This window comes from Tympanuchus pallidicinctus, unplaced genomic scaffold, assembly GCF_026119805.1.
Source record: "Tympanuchus pallidicinctus isolate F22 unplaced genomic scaffold, pur_lepc_1.0 scaffold16, whole genome shotgun sequence".
Taxonomy (NCBI): Eukaryota; Metazoa; Chordata; class Aves; order Galliformes; family Phasianidae; genus Tympanuchus; species Tympanuchus pallidicinctus.
In genome coordinates this window covers 17,853,914-17,877,284 of record NW_026294679.1, presented here as the reverse complement: position 1 = coordinate 17,877,284, position 23,371 = coordinate 17,853,914, and the positions used below count along the sequence as shown (strand labels likewise).

Below are 23,371 nucleotides of genomic sequence, written 5' to 3'. Positions count from 1 at the left end.
TGCCGTGGCTGTTCTTTCACTCCTAGCTTTACCTAGATAAGTATGGTTTGCAGAGGTTTTGGGAAAACATACTGACAGCACACAGTTGAAGGGCTGCTAGAATGGTGCTAGGATCCATACCTGTGGTAGGACTGCTCACTTTCCCAGATGATAAACATGACGGCAGAAAGATCAAACTTCCTACTTCTGTAGTCTGTACTAAACCAGCAAGAGTGAGAAATATATTAGAAATCATCCTGCTTAGGTACACAAGGATGTCCCAACTTCTGAAATATCCCTGGAGCCCTCCTCAGGGACCCCAGGATCCCAGCTGACTTATCTGGGTACTGAGGTAGGGTGAGCCTGGAAAGCGCTGGAACACAGGTAATAGCTGGCTGATGTGCAAACACACCATGTTGCCAGTGACTGGTAGGGCTCAGGCTCCTCTTTCACCACCTCTTTCTCAATCTGTCAAGAGTGGGTTCTGCCAGGTGATTGGCTCCTCCCTGAATATCAAGCATATGTAGCATCTAAGCCTAACACTGATGCTAGCCTCTGGCTTATTTTAAAAGCCACTTGAGCCCTTCTTACCTTGTTTTTCTATCTATAAAATGAGATCCTTACGTATTGTTTGGAATGATATGATCAGGAATTAAACACAAAGTCCCGTACAACATAGGATTGTGCAGGTTGAGTTAATGCAATTGCTCTGTGCACATATGATCTTGATCTAGAAAATGCTTTGGTTAGAGTAACTGCTTGGACAGAGGTAGAAAGGTGGTGAATCATTTCCAGCTCTTGAAAAATGTGTTCTGCTCTCCAGCCAGGACCTGGCCAGCCCCATCAGCCTGAGAATCATGGGAGCAAGCTTACAACATGCTGGGAGAGGACTAGGCAGTTCTTTAGTGCCCAGAGTCCCTCCATCAGTTTCTACAAGTGTCAGGACTCCTCATTCTGCATTTCTTCTCTGGAGATTGTTGCTGGATCTCAGGAGGTTACCTGGCCTCAGGTGCAGGGATTCACCTTTTCCCCTCATGCTGCTGGAATTATTATAGCCATTTTTTCACTCTTGGGGACTGTCTGTCTCTCCTATTCAGCACGTAGGTACTAACGTGAATCTCAGCTAGGGACTAAGGGAAAAAGCATGAAAATGTCAGCAGTGGCATCTGAAAGAAGATAGATAATCTCTAGATAATCCTTAAGCAGTTGCAGAGATAATCAAGGTTTTGCTCTGGAGATCCTTGATCTCAGTGCATCTTATCTCTAAAACTTGCTCTGGGCATGACAGGAGCAGACAGAGATGGCTTGCTCTATCCAGGTATGAGTTACATGATACATAACTTGTGCTAAGGATGTTAATTTGAACTACTCATCCAATTGTAGCCCTTAGTCCCATCCACCAACCTGCAGCACACAGATGACATACAAGAATCAGTAACCTGCAAGAAAACCTTTCCCAGGTGCAACAAATTGCCGTCACTTCATCCCAAACACCTGCACTGATCTTCAGAGAGAGGATTGATAGCAGACATTCGCTGTTTCTTATGCTGGTAGCAGGTGTTTCTGTAGCTCTGTCCAAGCAGTGCAGGATGGGTCTGTGTGGGGCAGTGCTGATTTTACCTGTCTTTTCTTTATTAATCAAGGGGACAGAGTATGTGGCTATTGAACGGGTTTGGCAGAGGATAAAACTAAGCTGTCTGGGAAGGTGAGTGCTGGTGGGATTGACCTGATGTGAGCCTGTCTGGGAAGTCAGTAGAAGAAGTGGCCTGCAGTCACTTGGAGTGCCACCTCAGCCCATAGCCTGGGACAGAGGGCACAGCTGGGCACAAGGCAGCAGCCCGAATGCCACGTTACCAAGCTGATGTTATGTTTTAGCCCTGCTCGCTCGTACGGTCTCAAGCGTGGGGCGCCTGTGGGTTGGGGCTGGGGCCATGGGGCTCTCCTGTGATGGAGTGCGGCTGCCCCCCTCTGGCTGCTTTTTCCCCCGCTAAATTCTCGTCACAACACACTTCTCAGAATATAGCGAAAATGAAACCAAGCGTACCACCTTGTTCCTTTTGAGTGTGTTTTACTGTGATTAACTCCTTCCCCGTGCACTGTATGTAACAAGGCATCTAAGTTCAGAATGTTCCTGTCCACTTTGCCTAACGACAGCAATCAAATAAGATTCCTCTTATTGATCAAAACTGTCCCAGTAGGGGACAACACTGAGAAGGAGGCCTCTTGGTCCCCGGTGTTGCACAAAAGCAAGACTTCATTTCAGCCTTCATCCTCCAGCTTCACTCCCCAAAGCAGGTGTGAAGGTCTTGCAGCTATAGAGATACAACACTGTGCTGGTATTTAAATACTAGAAAACATTTTTATTTGAATAACTTGTTTACTATCTTTGACATCCACTACATAGTTGTTTTGTATTTTGTTTTTTGTTGTATTGTTTCCTTTTTGGAAAGGGCATGTCGTAAAACTAAGGAGCCATGTAATTGTGTTATTGTACATATTTCCTACTCTAAGGATTCTATGTTTTGTCCTCTTTTCTCTGCCTTTCATTCAAACTGTTTGTAAAGCATTTTAATTTTGACGCTGTACAGGAAATCAGATATTCCTTTCTGAATCCCTTCTACCTGAGTTCATTCTCATGTATTTGCCACAGGATGTGATCTTCGCACTACAAATAAATGACAGAATTAGCTCTGGCTTATACTTCTTTATAAAGCAGTTAACGTATCAATCATGACAGAAAATAAGTGAGAAGTGAGAATTCAAAGGAAACTACAGCCAGTAGTTAGTAGTTTAGTGCTTTCAGAAATTGATGTTAAACTGTAAAGCACTGTTGCTGCCCCCTGACAAGTTTTCAGCCTCCCCTCAGAGTAGAATTGGCTCTTAGAAACAAGCCAGTGAACATGCTTGATGCAGCAAGCCCATGGATTGCAGGAATTGGCTGGCTTAGCCAAATTCTGTCATCTCTAGCAAGAAAAGCTGCTATGGGGCCTGGTGGGACATATGGCTTTATGTCAGACATCAGAAAGTAATGGCCCATCATTGTTTCATACTATGCAAATAAATCAAAACATTTTCTCGTTCTCTTGAAGAAATGTTCTTCTTGCAGAAGGGTAAGAGGGAGGCGATTTCCTCTGCAGTAAGTGCAGTGATTCCACATTGATGTCTTTGGTTGCCTGTAGCTGATTGTGAGCTATTCTGCTGACAGCCTACCTGCTTGGGGAACCTCTGTGTGCAGTGAATGAGTGCTCAGTTCAGGAAGCAGTTTAACCTGCATTGTTTCATAAGGAATTTATTGACAGGAGAAGTTCTGGGGCTGTGATTTTTGTCTTACCCTATTGTGCTGAATCTACTGTGATGATGGTTTCTGGGTTTAGAAATAAACCTGCCTGTGTATTTCTGGAGTGTTTCTTCTAGGCCCGCTGAAAAATTGACTTCATCTCAGAAAAGGATTGGAGAAGAGAAATTATTTTGGCTTTCACAAGAATGGGTGGTTGGTGAATAAATGAATACATATGAGATAAGGACAGAAAGGTGCTATTAGAAAAATGCTGGATGCTATCTTCTATTAGGTGAGAAAAGGGGATGTCCTCATCCAGCTGGCCTGGCAGTGTCACCTGTATAAACATGACAGTCCAGGGAAAATATACCTGCTTGTACCTTTGAGCCCTGTGGCCCCACAGCTGCTAACCTGGGTAGTCAGGAAAAGTACCTCCCCATGGAGAACTGCTTGCAAAAGTCTTGAGGAGGGACCAGGGTCAGACTATATGTTCCTTTGCCATCTTACTGCAGCATCTGTGAGATGTGGGACTACTTCTTGCTGCTACCTGGTGGGTGAACATCATCACCCCCTTGCTCTTTGTGATTTGCAGTTTTGCCTGACAGTCCTGGTTTGCAGCAGAGCAAGCAGGCACTGCAGGGTTTTGTGGGAGTTCTGTAAAAGTTGAAGAGCTCAGCACCTGGCTTCCAAAGCAAGCACTAGAACTTTACTCTCACTTTCTGCTCCTGCCTTTAATAATGAGTTGCAAGGAGAAAGCTGGGGAAGCTGTGACCGGGATTGCTTTGGTGCCAAACCCAGCTTCTCGCTGAGAGCAGCGGTTCCAGAGCTTCTACCCCTCCGAGCCAGCGCTGCCGGCGCCACCTGGTGACAACCTCAGCCCAGTCCCGCACAGCTTTCTATCCTTTGACCCTTCCCGAGAAGTTCAGACCTTCCTCCGTCGCAGACGGTCTGTCCGACTGTGCCCACCGTGTGCCCGCTCCGGTGGCGTTCGCTCGGGTACCCGCTGTGCTTCCCTGTCGGAGCCCATCTGTGCTGCAGGTGGCCCGAGGGGTCCTATTGAATCCCAGCCACCCCCTCCTCCCTGCAGCTCTGGCACTGTCTCCTGGCAGCCTCCTGTTGCCACAGCCCCACCGGGGTCTGCCATCTCGGTTAGGAGCAGGGCCGTGTCAGTGTAGGGCTGACGGTGGTTTTTATGGTGGTTGGTGCCACCCTCCCGTACGTGTCAGCAGCTGAGCTGGTATAAAGCAGAGTGTGTGTGCTCTCTGTGGGATGCTGGTCATGCACCCTCTCCCAGGCAGCCGAGGCAGACGTGCTGTTTGGCACTGACTGATTTCCTCTCTGCTAGCTCACAGCTCCAGCTGATAAGCACTTCTGCTGCCAGTAAATAGCTATGAGTTCTTCTCACCTGAGCAACAGAGTTGAGAGCCGCTTTCGATCTCCAGAGGAGCATGAACTGGAGGCTGTGGGGAAGAAAGCCTGGGATAATCCTGTTTACAATGGCTCGCCCTCTACCTCCTTGAAGATTCGAGCCATCTACAATCCCAAATCAATTCTGGAGAATCCCTATGAGAGTTTTGAAGAGGCGAGGGATCCGGTGCCATACCAGGAGGAACAGAACAAAACTATGGAGGGGGAGACAAGTTCTTTCCTCAAGTGCTGCTTCTACATCTTCAGAGGCATCCGAGGTAAAGCTCTGATATCTCAGTAGTTCAGATTTACTAGCCCTTGGGAAAAGCAATGATACTTGGGTGGGAAGTGTGGGGTTGCAGAAGGTAGGAGCTGCATAATACCTGTAAAGAGCAGGAATGTGCTCAGTATAGACTGATTTTACTCCAGGCATCATCTTTAGCTGACCTGGAAGGAGCATCCACATTGCATGAACGACAGTTGTCCTTACACTTACAGTCTAGCATTGTTAATTGACAAAGAAGCCAGAGCAGAGGTGTACAGAGATCCCTGATTTACCAAGGAGCAATGCAGGCTGGGGTTGGTAGGTTAAGAAAAAGAAAAAATAAATCCATACTTTATCAGCAAAATTCAGTTTTTGAAATTGGAGAGTGCAAATGAAAATAGAGATCAGGACAGTACAGCATTCCCTTCTTTTATGGTAGTTGCAGCAGTGTTTCCCACCAGCAAGGTTAGTAAACAGTAGGGTTGTAGGATAGACCAGAGCTGGGCAGGTGAAGTCCAAAGGTTGGGACAGGCAGCAGAAATGGCTCAACTGATCTCATAGGGATATCTCTGTTCTCAACACGTGGACACTGGGGGTTCCCTGCCTCATGTTGGGGGTTGGGGGGGAGGAAAAAAAAAAACCCTGAAATATTGTGGTATAGTCATATCTAGAGATGAAGGGGGTAATTTAAGTGACCTGAACAGATTGTCCTTATCAACAAGCCCCTCACACTCAAAATTCTTGCCCTTTAAATTCCTTTGGTTGCACTGCTCACGTTTTCTTGTCTTTCATTGTTTATTACACAGAAAAATGAGAATAAGACTGAAATCATCAGGGGTCCAATGACAACAGTGAAACTTAGGCCAGCTACTCAGAGAAGGGTGCTTTCTTTGTACTGTCTCAGTCTTATTGTTGTCGCTTTTGGTAATGTGTCTGCCCTATTGTTTCCCACAGTTTTGTTTTATTTTGTTTTTCTTTCCATTATGGAAGCTCTCATAGACCACATGCTACTCATTTGCAGTAGAATAAATCCACACCTCATGTAGGTGCTCTTCTACTGCTCGGCTTGGTATGGCTAGAGCAGTCTGTCCAAGAGTGAGCACGGATGCTGAGAAAGTCAGTATGACATCTGAAAGTACAAAAAAGCTCTCTACTTTGTTGAGATGCCAAAGAGCTATCAACAGGATGGAGGTGAATGTTCACAGGCCACTGCAGCACTTTTGCTTGCGCCAGAGCAAAGAGCCCAACTCCTTCCTTTGCCAGGGACGACTTCAGATGTGCTGCCTTTGATCCTGGCTTGCAGGAAGATGGTTGTTGTGCCCCGCTGGGGATGAGTACCAGGGCTGAGCTCTCTAGGAGGTGCTGAAAACACAGAGTCTGTGGATATTATTGACACAGATTCCATCACCAGGCTTTCAAGTGAAAGTTCTTCTGCCTTTTAACTGCAAAAAAAGTTTCTGAAATTACGATGTAAAGCCATTATGCAAGAACAACCAGAGTCATTAAAGGTGTTTGGCGGTTCATCAAAACCAAAATATTGAAGTTTCTTTAAAAGGAAGTGTTCCTGTCTTTTTGATCAATCCTAATGACATTTTATGAGTTCCTTTCACCGTGTGAAGAAATCAGAACATTAACTGGTATAAATTGGCATGTTTTATTGAAGTCAGCGTAGTTCCATTGATGGACATCCTGAAGACAATTTGGCTTTATATTTTATGCTGAAAATATTGAGTTGAGCTATTTGATTGAGTCTTATAGCATACCAAATGTCTGTGAGTTTGTGAGCGAGCAAGGGACAGATATTTTGAGCTTGGCAGTTCATCATACTCTAAAAAGAGCTAATAACTGTAAAGTGAGTGTCAGATGCAGTTCAGTATAGAAGTCCTTACTAGAAGGTAAGATGTTGGCACATGCATGACTGGGATGAAATTACATAATTCCTAGAGAACTTATGAGAAAGACTGAATTTCTGCAAGAAGTAAGCTGAAAAACAGGCAGGAAAAGATCAGTCCTTGCTGAATTCAGGCAGGAAGCTGGAGGGGTTTAGCACAACAAAATAAAAAACCAAGACAACAACAACAAAAAGGGAAATGTCATTCTTTGGAAATAGAGCTCCTCACGTAGCCTTTGAGAATGGTCATCAAACTCTCCATTTCTTTCCTTACATCCCAAAGGTCTTTGGGGCACTACGCTAACTGAGAATACAGCTGAAAACAGAGAACTTTATGTAAAGACTACTCTACGAGAGCTCCTAGTCTACATTGTGTTCTTGGTGGACATATGTCTGCGTAAGTAACGTATCTCACTGGTGTGCAACACATGGGGGGCTTTGTTATTAGACTTCCTCATCCTGCTGTACAGGTTAAATTTATTGTACGAATACTCACTGCAGCATGTGGGTGTGTTGTTAACCTACAGAATAGCTCTGCACACACAAGTAAAAAAGCTGAAAATTGCTCTAAACTGGTTAAACCTGCCAGGTTTAAGCAGTGTTTCCAAAGCTGTGTTATCAGTTCCAGCTGTTGACGTCACAGAGTCTGGGGAGAATCAGTGCAAAGTTCTTGTTCTACAGAAAACGTTCAAGCGTAAGACAGCAGCTTTAGAAACTTCTTGGGATCAGAGACACAGGGTTCTGAGAGATATTCCTCTCTGAGATTGGTAGGGCTGCTGAAGCGATAGTGCAGATGGCAGCTCATGTTGCTCTTGGGTGGATTTAATGCAGCGCTGTACTGAACGCTAATGGTCTTTGTGGGGTCAGAACAATGTCTGTCTGTTTTTTTGGGAAGCTTCAGTCGTTATCGCAAATTAGCAGCTGAGGCATGAAGCAGTGGAAAGGGTTATATTTCATGGGCCCTATGGCAGGAGAGATAAATAGACAGTGCCAATCTGAGGTACTATCACACTGACCCAGGGAGATAGTGCTTCCTAAACAACTAGGATGTGCACACAGACGTACATGTGGTCGCACAGTGATTCATATAGAAGCATTGGATGCTAAACGTCAGCTGCTTTATTTTTGTGATACCCTTTCAGTAGTTGGACATGTTCTTAGTGATCACCATGATGAATGCTCTTCCACAGAGAGGAGTCCTGGAGAGTTGAAACAACATGTTCAGGGACATTTTGAGGTTTTTTAGTATGTGAAAACTTACATAGAGCGTTCCACTCAGGAACATGGATAGTTTCTATATACCTTCATATATTTAGATCAAAACTGAGGTGCATTCAAAGTACATCTCCAGAATGATGTTCTGAGAAAGACTTCTCTCAGAGTTTTTCTCTGAGGGAGGAAAGATAATGTTATCCAGGAGAATAAGTTATATTATCCAGTGGTCTTCTCTGGCCTTTAAATACCTAAAATCTGTCAGTCTGATGGTTTAAATTCTAGAGCATGCGGCAAATGAAGTTGTAGATCCTTAAGCAAGCAAAAAGTTATGTGACTTGCATTCCCAAGGTCTCATCACTTGCATCTTGCTCAGCTTACTTACATAGAATAAACTGCACATAAAATGAATGTGTGTGTGTCTATATATATATATGGCTCCAAGATTTAGGTGTAAGGGCGGCCCTTTTCTTTTCTCCTAGTGACATATGGTATGACAAGTTCCAGTGCCTATTACTACACAAAAGTGATGTCTGAGCTATTCCTGCAGAGCTCTTCGGACAACCGTGTCTCCTTCCAGTCCATTGGCAGCATGGCTGACTTCTGGGTGGTGAGTACACTCGTGGCCTGGCATGGTGAGCCAAAGAAATATCAGCAAGGCTGGGATATTCAGTTCCTCCCGAATGTGCTGCTTAATGCTTTCAGCAAAACATTTTACTGCTTGCTAGCTGTTAGCAATAGTTTGTCATATGCATGCAGAATATCTACAGGCTTAAAATATATTATACTCCTCTTAGCGCTGTGGCCAGAATATTGGCCAGTCTGAGTGTTACTTGTATCGATTAGAATCCAGAATTTATCAGCTAAACAAGCCAGGACATAACAAAAAGCAACTGCTATACTTGTATAAGTAGTGAGTTCAGACCCAGACAGTTCAAGTGATTTATTCCAGGCTTTCTCATGTTAGAAATGGCTTTGAATCCTACAGTCTAATGTCTTCATGTTTGTCTCCTAGCAATAATCATATTTCCATTTTTATGAGTAACTGTGGGAACAGCATGCTTAACCTGCCTGTAATTTATGCCTGGGCTTGTCTGACCTGTAGATTTTTTAATGAAGAAGTTGGATTAAAATTTGCACTAACTTTTCTGAAAGAAAATAAAGTTGGAAAAAATGTTTGGAATCCAGTGTGTTTTTATCAAAGAACTGGAGAAGGAATAATATTGGGTCACAGTGAATGTTGTTGAGATATTGCAACCACTTATCTCTGACAGTCAGCCAGAAATTCATTGTCAGCTATCTTTGTCTTTCTCTGATGTATTAAAATAGGACAGTGAACTGTGACACTGTTGCTTCCCCCCAGCATTTCCAGGGAGCTGGTCCGCCCTGTCTTTGTAATTCATACCTTATGCCAAGACAGTTTCTCAAAACTTGTGTTCACCAAAGAGGAAGAGACAAAAAGACTTGCAGAGCCCTTGTCTCTTCATTAGCACAACGTGCAGAAAGCATGTTACAAACCTGTGAGGAGCTAACAAAGCAACCTGCTGCTCAGCATCCCTCTTCTGTCCTGCAGTTCCACCCAGCCCTGTATGTGTGCTCCCATCCTTAGTATATATCCGACACAAGTTCTATTACTTCCCACCTCAGGGAGTAGAGCAGCGTGGGTCAGGTCTTATCATCTCAAGTCCAGGCCGAGAAAATTCCTCTCTTCTCCCTCTCATGCAGTATGCACAAGGTCCTCTTCTGGATAATCTTTACTGGACAAAGTGGTACAACAATGAGTCCCTAGCAGCACACAACACTCAGTCATACATCTATTACGAGAACCTGCTACTGGGTGTCCCACGCATGCGACAGCTGAAGGTGAAGAACAACTCCTGTGTGGTTCATGATGACTTCAAAGAGGAGATCTCAGGCTGCTATGGTGTATACTCAGAAGACAAAGAGGAAAAAGTCTCCTTTGGACTCATCAATGGAACAGCGTAAGTACATCTTCTACTGTTCAGAATTAAAAAGTCTGTGATTTCTATTTTTATTTTTTATTGATTCAAATTATTCACTTCTGTTTAAAGTAAGATCTGCTGAATGCTGGAATTTCCCTTGCAGTTAAAGGTAAAGAATTAGAACAGGCATTTTGTCTGTTTTTAAGGGAATGTACCTCTTTCATCTTGAAAATATTTTTCCAAGATTTTCCTAGCTTTTTTTTTTTTTTTTTTTTCTTAAGAGATATCCGAATCACTTTCTTAAGACCCAGCCCTTCTAATTTCTAATTGAAATGGAAGGTAGCACATAAAACCAGCCTCACACTTACATAGTGGGTTGGGTGGTCTTTTTTTTTTTTTTTTTTTTCTCCTTACTTGTGATTCATGCAGTTCTGTGTGGATTTTCCTCTGTAATGCTGTGGAGCAGCTGCAGTTTAATAATTCCTTACTTGCAGCTTGAGAAGCTGTGAAAGAGAAACTGTTGTTCATAAAATTGTGCAAGAGTGCTCAAAGCAGAGGGCTGTATGCCACATGTTAGAAGGCAATATAGCAGATCCTTGGAGTAACCTCCTCCAAACAAGTAAGGTAGCATAGTCAGTGAACCTGCAGAAATTTCACTCCATAATACGATAAGTTGTGTTCTGTCACTACTGAAAGTCACTAGATCAGTAATCTATTGACAGTGAAGGACTGATGTAGGGTCAGCCCTGGAACAGGAGTTAAGTGCTAACTCTTTGATTAACTGCTCTATATTTTGAAGAAATGGTTTCATTTCTCCTGGCTGCAAGGTTGTATCCCAGGCTGTGGGTGGTAAGCGGTGCCTTTGCTCATAGATAATCTGTTGCAGGTGGAGGTACCATTCTGAGGAAGAGCTGGGTGGCTCATCTCACTGGGGAAGACTAACCAGTTACAGTGGGGGAGGATACTACATAGACCTCAAGTTGACCAGAGAAGAGAGTGCTGAAGCCCTGCAAGTCTTGAAGGAGAAATTATGGTTGGATCGGGGGACACGAGTTGTCTTCATTGATTTCTCGGTGTATAATGCAAATATCAATCTGTTCTGTGTTCTGAGGTAGGCTGAGTCCCACTGGAAATTCTACTGCCTCTTGCTTTTTTCTTGATGCTGTAGTGTCTTAAAATGCAAAAATAACCTTGTCTGCAACTGGTTGTAGGACTGGATGGCATCAGTAGATACTGTGTGGATTAGACTTGGTTTTCCTGACACTACTAGTCACCCTTCTTGGCCTTTCATTCTTTCCGGTCATGAGTAGTGAAGCATCAGAAAAAAGAATGCATAAACACCCACACAACTCTTCCACACATAGTGTGGCGGGTATCTCATTCTCAAGTTTGATGCCTCCATTTCCCCTTTTGTAATTATCAGTGTTTTCTTTTCCCCTTGAAGGTTAGTGGTGGAGTTTCCAGCCACTGGTGGTGCCATTCCCTCCTGGCAAATCCGGACAGTCAAGCTTATACGATATGTCAGCGCATGGGATTTCTTCATTGTTGCCTGTGAAATTATTTTCTGTGTCTTCATCTTCTACTATGTGGTGGAGGAGATTTTGGAGTTGCGTATCCACAGGCTTCAGTACTTTACCAGCATATGGAACATCTTGGATGTGGTTGTCATTCTGGTGAGGATGCTTGCACGCTTTTTTTTTTTTTTCTTTGGCTGAAGGGCTGAAAAACAGAACTAATGAAAGAAAGGAGAAACTCATCTAGATAAGAACTGGCACATATATCCTCTTATAGAAAAATGGACCAGCAAAATAGACGTGTGTTCATCTGTCAGGTATTAGAAGAAAATTCTTAATCATGCTTTTGAGATTGTGAAGTAAGGGAGTAAGGTAATCCAGTGCATTACAGTCTTGTTTACGTCCTCACCAGTAGACTTATGAACTGTGATACTAAGGAATTCTGTGGCATGTTAACTTCTCTAGTCAATGCAGATCCTTCATTTTTACAGCTCTCCATTGTTGCTATTGGATTTCACATCTTTCGTACCATAGAGGTGAACAGACTGTTGGGGGAGCTGCTGAAACATCCTGAAACCTACGCGGACTTTGAGTTCCTAGCATTCTGGCAGACTCAGTACAATAATATGAATGCAGTCAACTTATTCTTCGCCTGGATCAAGGTATTGTAAGGAATGTACCAGGGCTTCAGACTCATACCTCTTCCTCTAGATAGCTTGGGATTAATTCTTCCATCTGAGTGAATGAGGCTAACAGTTATAAAACAGGGAATTATTTCTCTAAGTGACATAAGCTCAATTTCATAGTTACTCCAGACGGCTTTTCACCTTACTTTCTGAATCCAGTTATGTGGAGATCAACAGGGAAATGAGCTTGGAAGTTGTGTAAAGGACTTTTTTTTTTTTTTTTTTTTTTTTTTTTTTTTTAATTAAATGCTGAATACAGTACAATTTTGTCCATCATGTACTGTTTTCACTATCACTACCCAACAACTGGAGGTGACTTGTCTGTTGATAGGCATCCTGCATGTCAACGAAAGCATGTTGGTGTGATGGAAGGCTATGCTGTACTTAGGGATCCTCACTATCGTCAAGATGTGTATCCTCTTTATATTTTCATTTGCAGCAGGGAGGAAATTCTTATGTTTATCACCTCATAGGAAAGTGGTAGCATGTCTGGGGCAAACATCCTGAACTCTAGGCCACTATTCCCTCAGCCTGGCTATCTCCTTGGTGCTTTAGTAAGCATATGCGTGAAGGAGAGAGACTGACTTTGCTGATGGTTTGACCTAACTTCGTCCCTATTTTTTTTTTCTTTCTTGCAGATATTCAAGTATATTAGCTTTAACAAAACAATGACTCAGCTGTCCTCCACGTTGGCACGTTGTGCCAAGGACATCCTGGGCTTTGCCATTATGTTCTTTATTGTCTTCTTTGCTTATGCCCAGTTGGGTTACCTTCTTTTTGGGACACAAGTGGAAAACTTCAGTACCTTTGTTAAATGCATGTAAGTGTATTGGCCATAATTAAGTTTTCATTGTTGCCAGCTGTTGTCTAAAGAATTTTAACTGCTTTCCAACCTATTCCCAACTGCGAATTTGATTGTCATTCAGATACCTGTTATCTCTCATGTACTAAAGCCACAATGGCTAAAAAGCGGATCATAGTCTCACATTCGTAATGTCATCGTGGACAAAGGAACACAGTGAAAAAATTGAAGGTAATAGATTTGGTTGTCTAGTGATTATCAGCAGGGATGTGAGTAGCTGATGCTTTGAGACTTTTCACAGCCTTTTGATTCAATAGAAATCCCAGCCTGACAGTTTAGTGAGCAGTTTTGTTTGTCAGTAATATAGACATCTTTTGATGTGGCATTGCTAGGTACAGCAACAGCACTTGGCATGCAGCGTAACTTACAACAATTCTGCAGAAAAGCATCATAGCTCAGCTGATAGTGAACAGTGTAGTTACTGCTCTCCTCACCAATCTGTCATCTTCCGATCTCCTGTGGGGCCACTGAGGTAACAGAATGATGCTGTCTGCTGCTGAGACATTAACAGATTTCTGGTTTTATACAACAGTAGGTAGCTTTTGGTCTACTTGTGTTCAACTTCTCTATTTTGGTGGTAGGAACTAAATTCCTCAAAATAGGTGTTGTGAGGTAAGCCCAGTGTTATTTCTCTAATAAAGAAGAGGTCCAGATAGAAGCTCTGGTGCTTTGAAATGTTGTGGCTTCCAAATAGAGCCACTGATCACATAATTTCAGTGTCTGCACAACAGCTGCTTGAAAACTTTCTCAGTTTTCCTCAGGTGGTGTATTTTAATGTAAAGGAAGATTTGGTAAAAATATTATTTCTTGCTTCAGGACTTCAGAAGGAAAGATTGGAAGTAATGCATTAGTCAGTATGATAGCTTTAAGCACTGAAACAGGAAAAAGTCAGAAACTACTTCTATTTATTAATTTTTTTAATATAAAATATGATGTTAGAAATATTCCATAGATTAAATAAGATAGAGTATATTTGGTAACTGCCTTTAAAATACATAATATTTTATGTAGTTTATATCTGATTTTAATATTATGGCATATCTGCTTCAAAATAACAGGTCTTTCTGAAGGTTGATAGTCTTAATATGTTTATTTTAACACATTCAGCATGATGTTTCGTAAGTAGAATAGTAGTCTGAAGAAGACGAAGTAGACATTTTTCAAAGCAAAAGAAATAAAAAGATATTTAGTACCAGAGGGAAACGTTTCAACATTACTGAATGGGAACAAATTAAATCAAAGAAGTGGAAGCAATACTATATTCCTCTCTCTTAGACCTGAAGGACATTCCCAACTCTCTCAAATAGACCAAAAGAATCCAAAATGGAGCTTTGGACTCCTCAGACAGGCTGCAAGATCTCAAGATTCTTTTCCTTGCACACCACTTGCGTGTCTTCTTTCTGCATGCCTCTCTGCATGCCCCCCTTTTTTTTTCCTCCTAGTTGCAGTATGTCTGTCTGCATGTGTCTATCAGGGCTGTTTCAGCAGTCAGTTTCCAGAGAAGCTTCACAGATTGTGTCAGGACATCTTAGATGGGGGATGAACAGCAAGTAGATGAGCACCTGCAGAAGAGACTGTCAATGAAGCAGGTTAAGAATGCTGGTCTTGGACAATCCTTCAGCTCACGTGCTCTCTAGGGCAATATGTGGGAGTTATGTGGTATAGCAGTCGTTTTCTGCCTATGCTTGTAGACCTCTGGCATCCAGGTTCTGCTTTTAGGGAGACTGTAAGAAATGGTCCCTCTCTCAGGGTCTTGGACCCTTCTTTGTACCATCTTGGCTGCAGGCAAGTTTAGAGTTCTTCTCAGGACTGTCTTTAGGAAGTAAGGTAAACATATATGCCTGTGTGTGACCTTGTGTTCTTCCTCTCCCCCAGCTTCACGCAATTTCGGATCATTCTTGGTGACTTTGACTACAATTCCATTGACAATGCCAACAGGGTCCTTGGGCCTGTTTATTTCGTCACCTACGTGTTCTTTGTTTTCTTTGTGCTCCTGGTAAGCAAGAAAGGCCTCCTTACCTCTATTTGACAGCAGTGTTTGAGAGACCCCTCAATCCCCCCTCTCTGACTTCCTAGGTAATGGATGCAGAGAGACGTTCATTAAATTAAATACTGTCAAGAGTGTGAATGTAGCTTAAGATATTGTAGGAGAGGCTACTGGAGGTGGTGTCTGAGCTGAGAATAAATGTACCTTAGGCCACTGCTTTAGCTATCAGCTTTCCTCCCCAGTCCTTCCCTTTTCCTAAGGTATTGCCCCATGTGAGAACAGCAACTTGTTTAACTGAGCCCTGCACAGCTATGTTGGTATCTTGCTGCCTCACCTGCTGGGGTGGGCAAAGTGTCTCAGGCTAAACTCTTTTTTTCCTATTTCTTTAGAACATGTTTCTGGCCATCATCAATGATACCTACTCAGAAGTCAAAGAGGAGCTTTCAAGCCAGAAGGATGAGCTGCAGCTCTCAGACATCTTGAAGCAGGTGATGAATAGCAAAAACTGTGTTACTTTCTAGCCAAATCCTAAAACGTTTTCTTGGAGTTCCTGACCTGTGTTGAACTTACTGTAGGAAAAACTGGTTTCCAGATCCACTTTACTGATATGCAGAACAGCAACAGAAGTCATATCCCTTCAAGAATAGATCAAGTTCCCATTCAAGATCAAGATTCTTAGGCAATGGGAGGATGAGAAAGTAAGAGTTGAGGGAATCCTGTTGCTTAAGTATGCCAGAAAAGTTTCTCAACAACTTTTCTTCCCTAGACTATATATATATGTACACACACACACACACAAAGCTCCATCAGTCCTTTATACAGTGCTCTTTGATCAATAGCAAATGAAATGACAGGTTCTATTTTGCTGATCTTAGCATTTTACAGTAGTGTGAATCTGCTGGGTTACATCTGGATTTCCCATGGACAAATTCCAGGAATGGTCCTAAAAGTTCTCTGCTGTCTATGCTGTAGGACCAGTATTCTGCAAAGAATGATATTTGAGAGAATGTCTTAAGCAGTTTATGACTGGGAGCTTGGTTAAAGTGAGGCTTGGGAGGAGAAAAGCAGATGGCAAGTTTTTTCATGGAGGTAGTGTGCTGATGCTGCTTTAAAGTGGTGACTCTGGTTTATAAATGAGACATAGTCTGTAGCATTGTATCTGTGCTGCTTTAAAACTGAAAATCTTGTACTAATCAGCATCTGCTCACCCAAATTGCATTGTACACCCTTTCTTATTTTTTCACTGTTCTGAATTCATTTTCACCTTTGTTAACAGAGCTACAACCGGACACTTATGAGGTTGAAGCTGAAAAAGGAACGGATTTCTGATGTGCAGAAAGCATTGCAGAATGGAACAAAAGAACTGGGCTTTGAGGACTTCAAGAACAGCTTGAAGGAGTGAGTGAGTCAGCTTGTGGGATGTTTTTTTTATCTCTTTCTCTCAGTCACACTTGTAATTTAAACTCTGTAATGTTCAAGGCCTAGAGAGCAATTAAGTCAGATTATGGCAATAAAAGATGCATAAAAAAGAGTAATCACAGTTTCTCACATGTTTAATCTCATGATCTAAATAGAGCTGTGTTGCTGTCTCCCTCAAAAGTGGAATATTTAAGCTCCTCATTGGCAGGAGGCAGCAGTACACTCATTTCAAAAGGGGTGCTCCTGTGCTGTTAGGGCTCGTGTAATCTGGTGCCTTGTGCCTTACCTTTTTGTTCTTCCACAGGCTGGGCCATGCGGACCATGAGATCACAGCAGCCTTCTCCAGGTTTGACAAAGATGGCAACCACATCCTTGATGAAGAGGAGCAGCAACAGATGAAGCATGACCTAGAGGCAAAAAGGGTAAAAAAACAAACAAACAAACAAAAAAAAACAAACCAAAAACAGGTGAGGAATGAAGCTCTGCCCTAATCAGTAGAGATCACTCCAGGATGGCCTCAGGAATCTTTGGATTTGTGATATAAAATAAGCAGGCAGAGTACAACTCCAACTCTGTCTGAACAGCAGCTGAGTACATGACCTACTTGTGAATCTGTGTGTTAGGTTAACAGTGAATCTGATACAGAGTTAATATCCAGCTTCTCAACAATTTCTTTATCTGTCTTCCAGGTTGCTCTGAATACAGAGATTGAAAATTTAGGGAAATCCTATGGGGGCAACAACTTGGATGAGAATCTGTCCTATGTGGAAGCAAAGAATAACCATGCCAATAAGGCCAGCTGGGTCTCCGAAGAAGAGTTCCAAGTGTATGTTGGGGCTGGCCGTAGTTTAATCTTTCTATAAACAAGGGTCTAATCCTCACTGTTTTTCTCCCTGATGTAGCTGTTTGCACTGGTGTTGAGCAGTTGCAATAGGATCTGGTCCTTTTTTCTCTTTCACACACATGAATGAGCAGGTCAGAAAAGAATCAGGTCATTTCTTGTCATGTGTTTTGCCCATTGCTTTAAAATATCAGACTGAGAAATATTGCTTTCTGCCTCTTGAATAACCTCTGCTGTTGTTGGGTGGCCACAGACAATACGCTGTCATGTTCTGTATTGGGAGTTAGCCTGGAAAACATGGCTAGCAAAAGTTGATACCTTTACAGAAGGCTCTGGGCAATAAATACCTTTGGTTTATAGCCTAACTGTCCGTCATCCTCCAGGTTTGAGAATAACACATGGCTGTTTCTTCCTTAGGAATAGTATGGGATAAATACCTCAGAGAATCAGGAGATCCTGATTCTTCTACTGAGTAACACTGAGCAATTCACATAGGGCTATATTAAAAGAGAGACAGGTGCAATATTAATATTGGGATTACATTGTGGCTCGACTATGGAGGGAATTCTGCGTTCACTGACTATGAATCAACATCTCTGATGTGGAGCATTCATTCCTGTTTGAGATCTAGCCTGTTGTCCTTGAGATAACTCTTGCAAATCCTAGTGGTCACAACAAGAAAAAAGTTGCAAATGCCCTGTCTTCCCCAGACTCCTGCAACGTGTGCTGCATCTGGAACAGTCCATACACAGCATTGGCTCCAAGATTGATGCAGTGGTAAGCAAGCTAGAAGTGCTGGAGAGAAACAAGCTGAAAATGAAGGATTTGATGGGCAAGCCACTGGATAACAGTAGGGAGGTTAGTAGCCCTCCACTATACATTTGAACTAGCTTCAGGGTTGGTGACCAACCCTGCTGCATGAGTGGATGTATTAGCACCTTTTCTTTTCAAATCCCCATTGATGCAAGATAAAGTTGGCAGGGTTGTCATTTTGCATGGTCTAATCATTTCTGTTCAAGAGCAGTGGCACAGGATTCCTGTCAACATTCTTATAAAGGGCAGAAAGGGATGGTGCTCTTTTCATCTGTTCATTGCTTGAATCAACATTCATCAAAGCATTACAACAGTGTATTGGATCTTCAACAGATTGATGGCCTTGTACTAGTTTCTAGAAGAATGTGGAAAATATTATTTAAGCATCATGGGCACCTTGTCTCTCCCTTAAGTGTTGCTTGACTTCCTGTTGTGTTTCTAACAATGCAGGTCACTCTTTATTCTGGTTAACAGGAGGAAGAACCCAGTCAGGAAGAACTGCTCTCCCAGAGCCCAGGCCAGCTGAGGAAAGAAGCAGCAGAAGACTGGGGAGTGGAATATGTACAGGGAAATAACCCAAGTTGCATATCTTCTCAGAATGGGATCTGTCCAATCTTGCTCAGGTCAAGTGTACCAGGGTCTCAGGCACCCAAGAACATCCAGTCACAGTCTGAGTGCTTCTAGCAAACAGCCCAGTGTTCCCAGTCTGGCTCCTACAGTTCTATATCACTGTCAGTTGTTTTTCCCACTGTTAGAATAGTCAGAACAGCTGAACGCAGGCACCACTGTTGCCAGAGACTGGTGATGTGAAAAACTGGGGCTGCTATTTTCCAGCGTAGTGATGTGTGATATCACAGACCTAGAACTTCTGGCCCCTGTGCCTCTGGACTAGTTAGAAATATGGAACCAGGTATTGCATTATGTTTCTGTCTCTGAACAGGACAACGTAAAGTGCTTTTACCTATATTTTCCCAAGATATAAAGGCATCAGAGCTCTGGAAGTACTTGGATCCAGAATGGGAAATTGCAAGTTGTTCCCCACAAACATGCACATCCCCACATGCCTGCATTCTCAATTGTGGGGAAAAGTTGAGGTAATCAGATTAACAAAACAGAATATAATCATTAGTGTGAGACAGAAAGGAGAAAGTAGTTGTGTCTACATGGTTACCACTAACTTTGTTCTGTTGTAATTTGCATCCAGAACATTTTGGTAACCCTCTTTGGTTACTAAAGATTCAGATGTTGGAAAAAATAGGACATAAACACCTCAGTCAAGATAATTAATGAGAGTTTAATCCCAATGTACTAGGAGGAGATCTGAAATTGAAGCAGCTGTTACTGATATTCTGAGGTCTGAATGTCAGGGAACAGACTTCAGAGTTTCTAACACTGGATCAGCCCTGCTCTGGCCAGGCTCTAGATCTGTCACAGCTACACAGTGACAGTGGTAGTGTTGACAAACTGAAGAAGAGGGTCATTCATTGCAAGATCCCAGCAGGAGCTGTGAGACCCTGTCACACAACCCACAGGGAGCTTAGACTTCAGCTAGGATCTGCAGGTTCTTGCATTGTGGTTTCCCATCAGCTGCTTCTGCTGCTGGGGTCAAGACTTCTCTGTGAGATACTGCCATGGTTCTTGACTTGAAGTTTTACTTAATTCAGGATTGAGAATAAGCTCTTTGCCTTCAGCTTTTCCAGCTGAACTCAGAACAATGATGTTGCTTATTTCCCCTCTACTCACAGCATTGAATACATTATCTTATGCAGGAGAAAATAGCTTATGTCAGGGACCTGAGAACTTAAATTAAAATTTTCATAAACAGGAAATCCATATGCTAAATTATAATCCAGAAAAGAAACTATCTGCTAGCAGACTTGAATTGCACACACAGCCCATTACCAGTGTGAGAACTGAAGAATGTTATGGACTGTAGGTAAAAATGTTTAATGTTCTGCATGTCAAGAAGTACATAAGTTCTTCTGTTAAATCATTTGGAAAGACTCTGTTTGAGATCCTGGCTCAATGGCAGACCATTGTTACTGAGGCTTAGCTGCAAAAACAAAATTACAAGCTTCTCTTTTGAAATCTGTGGAGGGGAGAGATGGTGGAAAATGTGTTGCTGGCTGAGGCTCAGCTCCTCACAACTGCTGTGGGGTAAACAGGATCCTGAAACAAGGTGCTGCCCAGAGCAGGAAGCTGAGGCCCTGCTTTACAAAGCCTTAGATCTCACAAAGGAGAGAGCACTGCTTCATTCTGTCCAGTGGAAAAGGTGGCACAAACCCTCGTTGTTGGCACTGTTCCAGTTCCCATCCTGTACCTTCCCTGCTGTGGCAGGGATGCTTCAGGCATTACAGAGCAGCACGTGGTCCTGCTGTCGCTGCACACCAGGAGCTAGCCTCTGTCTAGCCATCCTTCCTGCACAGAGACACCCTGCGTCAGGGAAGGCAGGAGAGGCAAAAGGACAGTGGTGCAGCAGCTGGGCTCAGAACCACACAGTGATAATCACAGGCAGGTCACAGGTAACACAGGCTGCTATTTGGGGCAGTAGGCTACTGGAAGAGCAGAGTGGTCACATTGCATGGCTGAGTTTGTTCACACATAACTCTGGGAAGCCATCTTTCCCCTCTAAAGGGTAAGCATAGAGTCTCCACACTCTGAGTAGAGCTTTTGCCCAGCTCTAGCTGGGATCAGATAAGAAACACAGGCTGCAGTGGTCTCCTGGGTTTCAGCTAGAGCTCCTTCCCCTCTCACCTGGTGTTTTCTCAGAAAGACCACCCCCTATGCTACATGCTGTGATTTCAGTTGTGCCAGTACCACTAAGTGTGAAACAACTTCTGTCACCAGTGATGCCTATGCCTGCATTGTCTTCTCTCTTGCTTGTACCTCTGCATGCAACCGTCTTGTCTGTGCCATGACGTGCTGTCATGTAAACAATGTGGCCTAGAGTTAGCAAGGCAGTTACTTGTCTCCAGCAATTGTTTGTGTATAATGCTCAATTGTGTGTTCAAGCTGGTTGAGAAACAGCATAAATATACTGAACGGTAAGTTTATGCAAGTGCTGTTTTCAGATGGATGTTGTAAGGCCTCCTGGCAGCAACTGGTGTTATTTAGATAATTCGTATCTCATGAGGGAAGTAAAGTGCTTTTTCCTCGACAGTGGGAGCAGAGCTGTATTTTGTTCCAATTTAGACACTGGCTGAAGTCTGACAGGAAGCCCCTGCCTTAAAGAAAATTGCTGTGTGCTGGGGTGGTTAAAGAGCTCACTGAGGCAGCTGGAAGAGAAAGCAGTGTCACAGCTGTACTATCAAAGCACTTGTGTGGGGAGACTCAGCCTTGGACTGGGAGGGCCAGGGCACAGATGTCTGAAACTGGGCGTGGGTCACCTGCAAGAGGCGGCCCCATCCAGCATGGGTTGTGAGCATGAAAATCTCCTGAAATATCTTCTCAGTGTATCCCTCAAGATGCATTTGTCTCACCAGTGAACAGGTCTGACGGGCACATTGAAATCCCCCAAACCTGACAAATGCAGCCAAACTCTGGGAGACGCTTTATGACAGATGTTCAGTGTTCCAGCAGATGTCAGCTAGCACCACTACTAGCCCCTCACACCTGAGAATTGTCCTTTGCTGCTCTCACAGGAGGTGGGTAGCAAGCACCTGTTTATTTTAGAGAGGACAAACTCAGAAAAAATACTTCTTCTATGACAAAAAGAAGCAAAACATAAAGTTTCCAACATTTCATAATGCTAGATATTCTCACACACGTATTTGTCACAAACTCTGCCCTTCTCAGGCTGGTTATTCTTGTTTATCCTCTCTACAACTTTTATATAGGATTAACACAGGCTTTGCTCCTTTTTGTAACAAGGATTTTTTACAAAATAAGTTTTTCACAAATGTAAAGATTCTCAATAAGAGCTAGTGTCAGCCTCAGTGCTGATTTCTTGACCTTCTGCCTCTTCTGCAAGCAGTTGTTAGTGGGAGTTGATAAACCAATACAGTTTATTAGAAACTAGGGAAAAGGGAAGTGAGAGCCTGTCACTGTGTGATAAGCCAGCTGATAACATACCCAGGTAAACTCCTGCACGTGCAAAAGCAAGAAGCCCTGTACTGGGAGAATGTTCCACAGAGGAGGAATTCCAGTGTATTCAAAGGCCCAATCTCCCCAGGTTTGGACACAAAGGGGTGTGTTAAAAGAAACATGGCAGATTTTTCAGAGGACTTTTGCAAGATGAATTGCCTGAGGAACTGAACAGGAAATGGCAGGTGCAGCCACCAGCTACCAGTATGTACGCAGAGTGCAGCAGCAGGCAGCTGGAGGGTGGTGAGTTCAGGCCGCACCCTGCTTTGCAAGAAGCAATGCCAATGTCACATTGATAACACAATGTGGTGTCTGGTGACAAGCCTCTGACCTCAGCTCATGCTTCAGAGCCCAGCTTCATGAGGACATGCTGCAGCAAGTCACCAGGAGAGCCTGAGTGCCTGGCATCATGACGGCCCTACAGTGCAGGGCATCACAGTGCAGGGCATCCCCTAGAAGCTCTGCCTGGCACTGCATCTTGACTGTCGTTCCCCAAGGACAGCAGTCCTACTCAGCTGGCATGCTCACTTCTGCATGTCAAAGAGGCCCAGCAGCCTGAGAAACAGCTTAGCAGAGCAACCAGCGAGGCTAAGGAGCCTGAGGTCAACTGGACTGTGTCTGGATGAGCTGTTAAATTCAGCCCTGAGGAAACGGGCTGAGAAACTATCCCAAATAATCATTTCTGCTGGCTGTCGTTATTTTCAGGCTCCCCTCTTGTGAACAGGCACCAGAAATAGCAGCATGTCTTTCAGAGACAAAGAAACTACACGTGTGTGAACACATACTGCTCTAATGCGTCAAGCCAATTCAGCTGTTCAGACATGTCTAGAGTTCCTCAAACAAAGCAATATCTGGAATTGTGCACAAAGGTTTTTGGAGACAAAAGGGCAGAGCTTTTCCTTAAATTCCTATGGAATAGACAATGATTACTTAAATGGGATTTGGCATTCTTTCTGAATCCTTGCAGGAATACAAAGGTTTTATCAAAAAGCCACAAAAGGAGTTGTCCCATACAGGCCCAGAAAAGGCCATTCCACCAGTCTGTGTTCTCCATCAGAGCAGTATGGAGTCAAAGGCAGCAACCAGCTGAAATCACAGAGCACCAGGGTCTCAACTGCTCACTACATCACATTGACGTGTGTGACGGGGGGTTTGCCTTTAGAAGAGGTAAACAGTGCTTATGGCTTCCAAC

General features: G+C 43.3%; 1 protein-coding gene across 3 annotated transcripts; it reads left to right on the top strand.

Annotated features, from left to right (window-relative positions):
- The first annotated feature begins 1,476 nt into the window (after positions 1 to 1,476).
- Positions 1,477 to 21,435, top strand: PKD2L1 (polycystin 2 like 1, transient receptor potential cation channel). 3 transcript variants are annotated; one of them, XM_052678107.1, is made up of 16 exons: positions 1,477 to 1,684; positions 4,602 to 4,941; positions 7,103 to 7,216; positions 8,514 to 8,641; positions 9,757 to 10,013; positions 10,861 to 11,085; positions 11,419 to 11,647; positions 11,980 to 12,150; positions 12,813 to 12,994; positions 14,912 to 15,032; positions 15,413 to 15,511; positions 16,300 to 16,421; positions 16,747 to 16,864; positions 17,132 to 17,268; positions 17,994 to 18,141; positions 18,571 to 21,435. In XM_052678107.1, exons 2-16 carry the CDS (start codon positions 4,647 to 4,649, stop codon positions 18,778 to 18,780), a joined length of 2,556 nt encoding a protein of 851 aa, XP_052534067.1. In that variant the 5' UTR covers positions 1,477 to 1,684; positions 4,602 to 4,646; the 3' UTR covers positions 18,781 to 21,435. The 3 variants fall into 3 exon arrangements, with proteins under 3 accessions (XP_052534067.1, XP_052534068.1, XP_052534066.1); XM_052678108.1 differs by having other exon boundaries at positions 1,478 to 1,684; positions 4,699 to 4,941; XM_052678106.1 differs by lacking the exon at positions 1,477 to 1,684 and having other exon boundaries at positions 3,200 to 4,941.
- The last annotated feature ends 1,936 nt before the right edge of the window (positions 21,436 to 23,371 follow it).

Bases quoted from the DNA above. Each gene is read 5' to 3' on its own strand.
- PKD2L1 (XM_052678107.1), top strand. From the start codon at position 4,647: ATGAGTTCTTCTCACCTGAGCAACAGAGTTGAGAGCCGCTTTCGATCT. The intron at 8,642-9,756 runs GTGAGTACACTC...CCTCTCATGCAG, and splicing joins GCATGGCTGACTTCTGGGTG to TATGCACAAGGTCCTCTTCT. The intron at 15,033-15,412 runs GTAAGCAAGAAA...CTATTTCTTTAG, and splicing joins TTGTTTTCTTTGTGCTCCTG to AACATGTTTCTGGCCATCAT.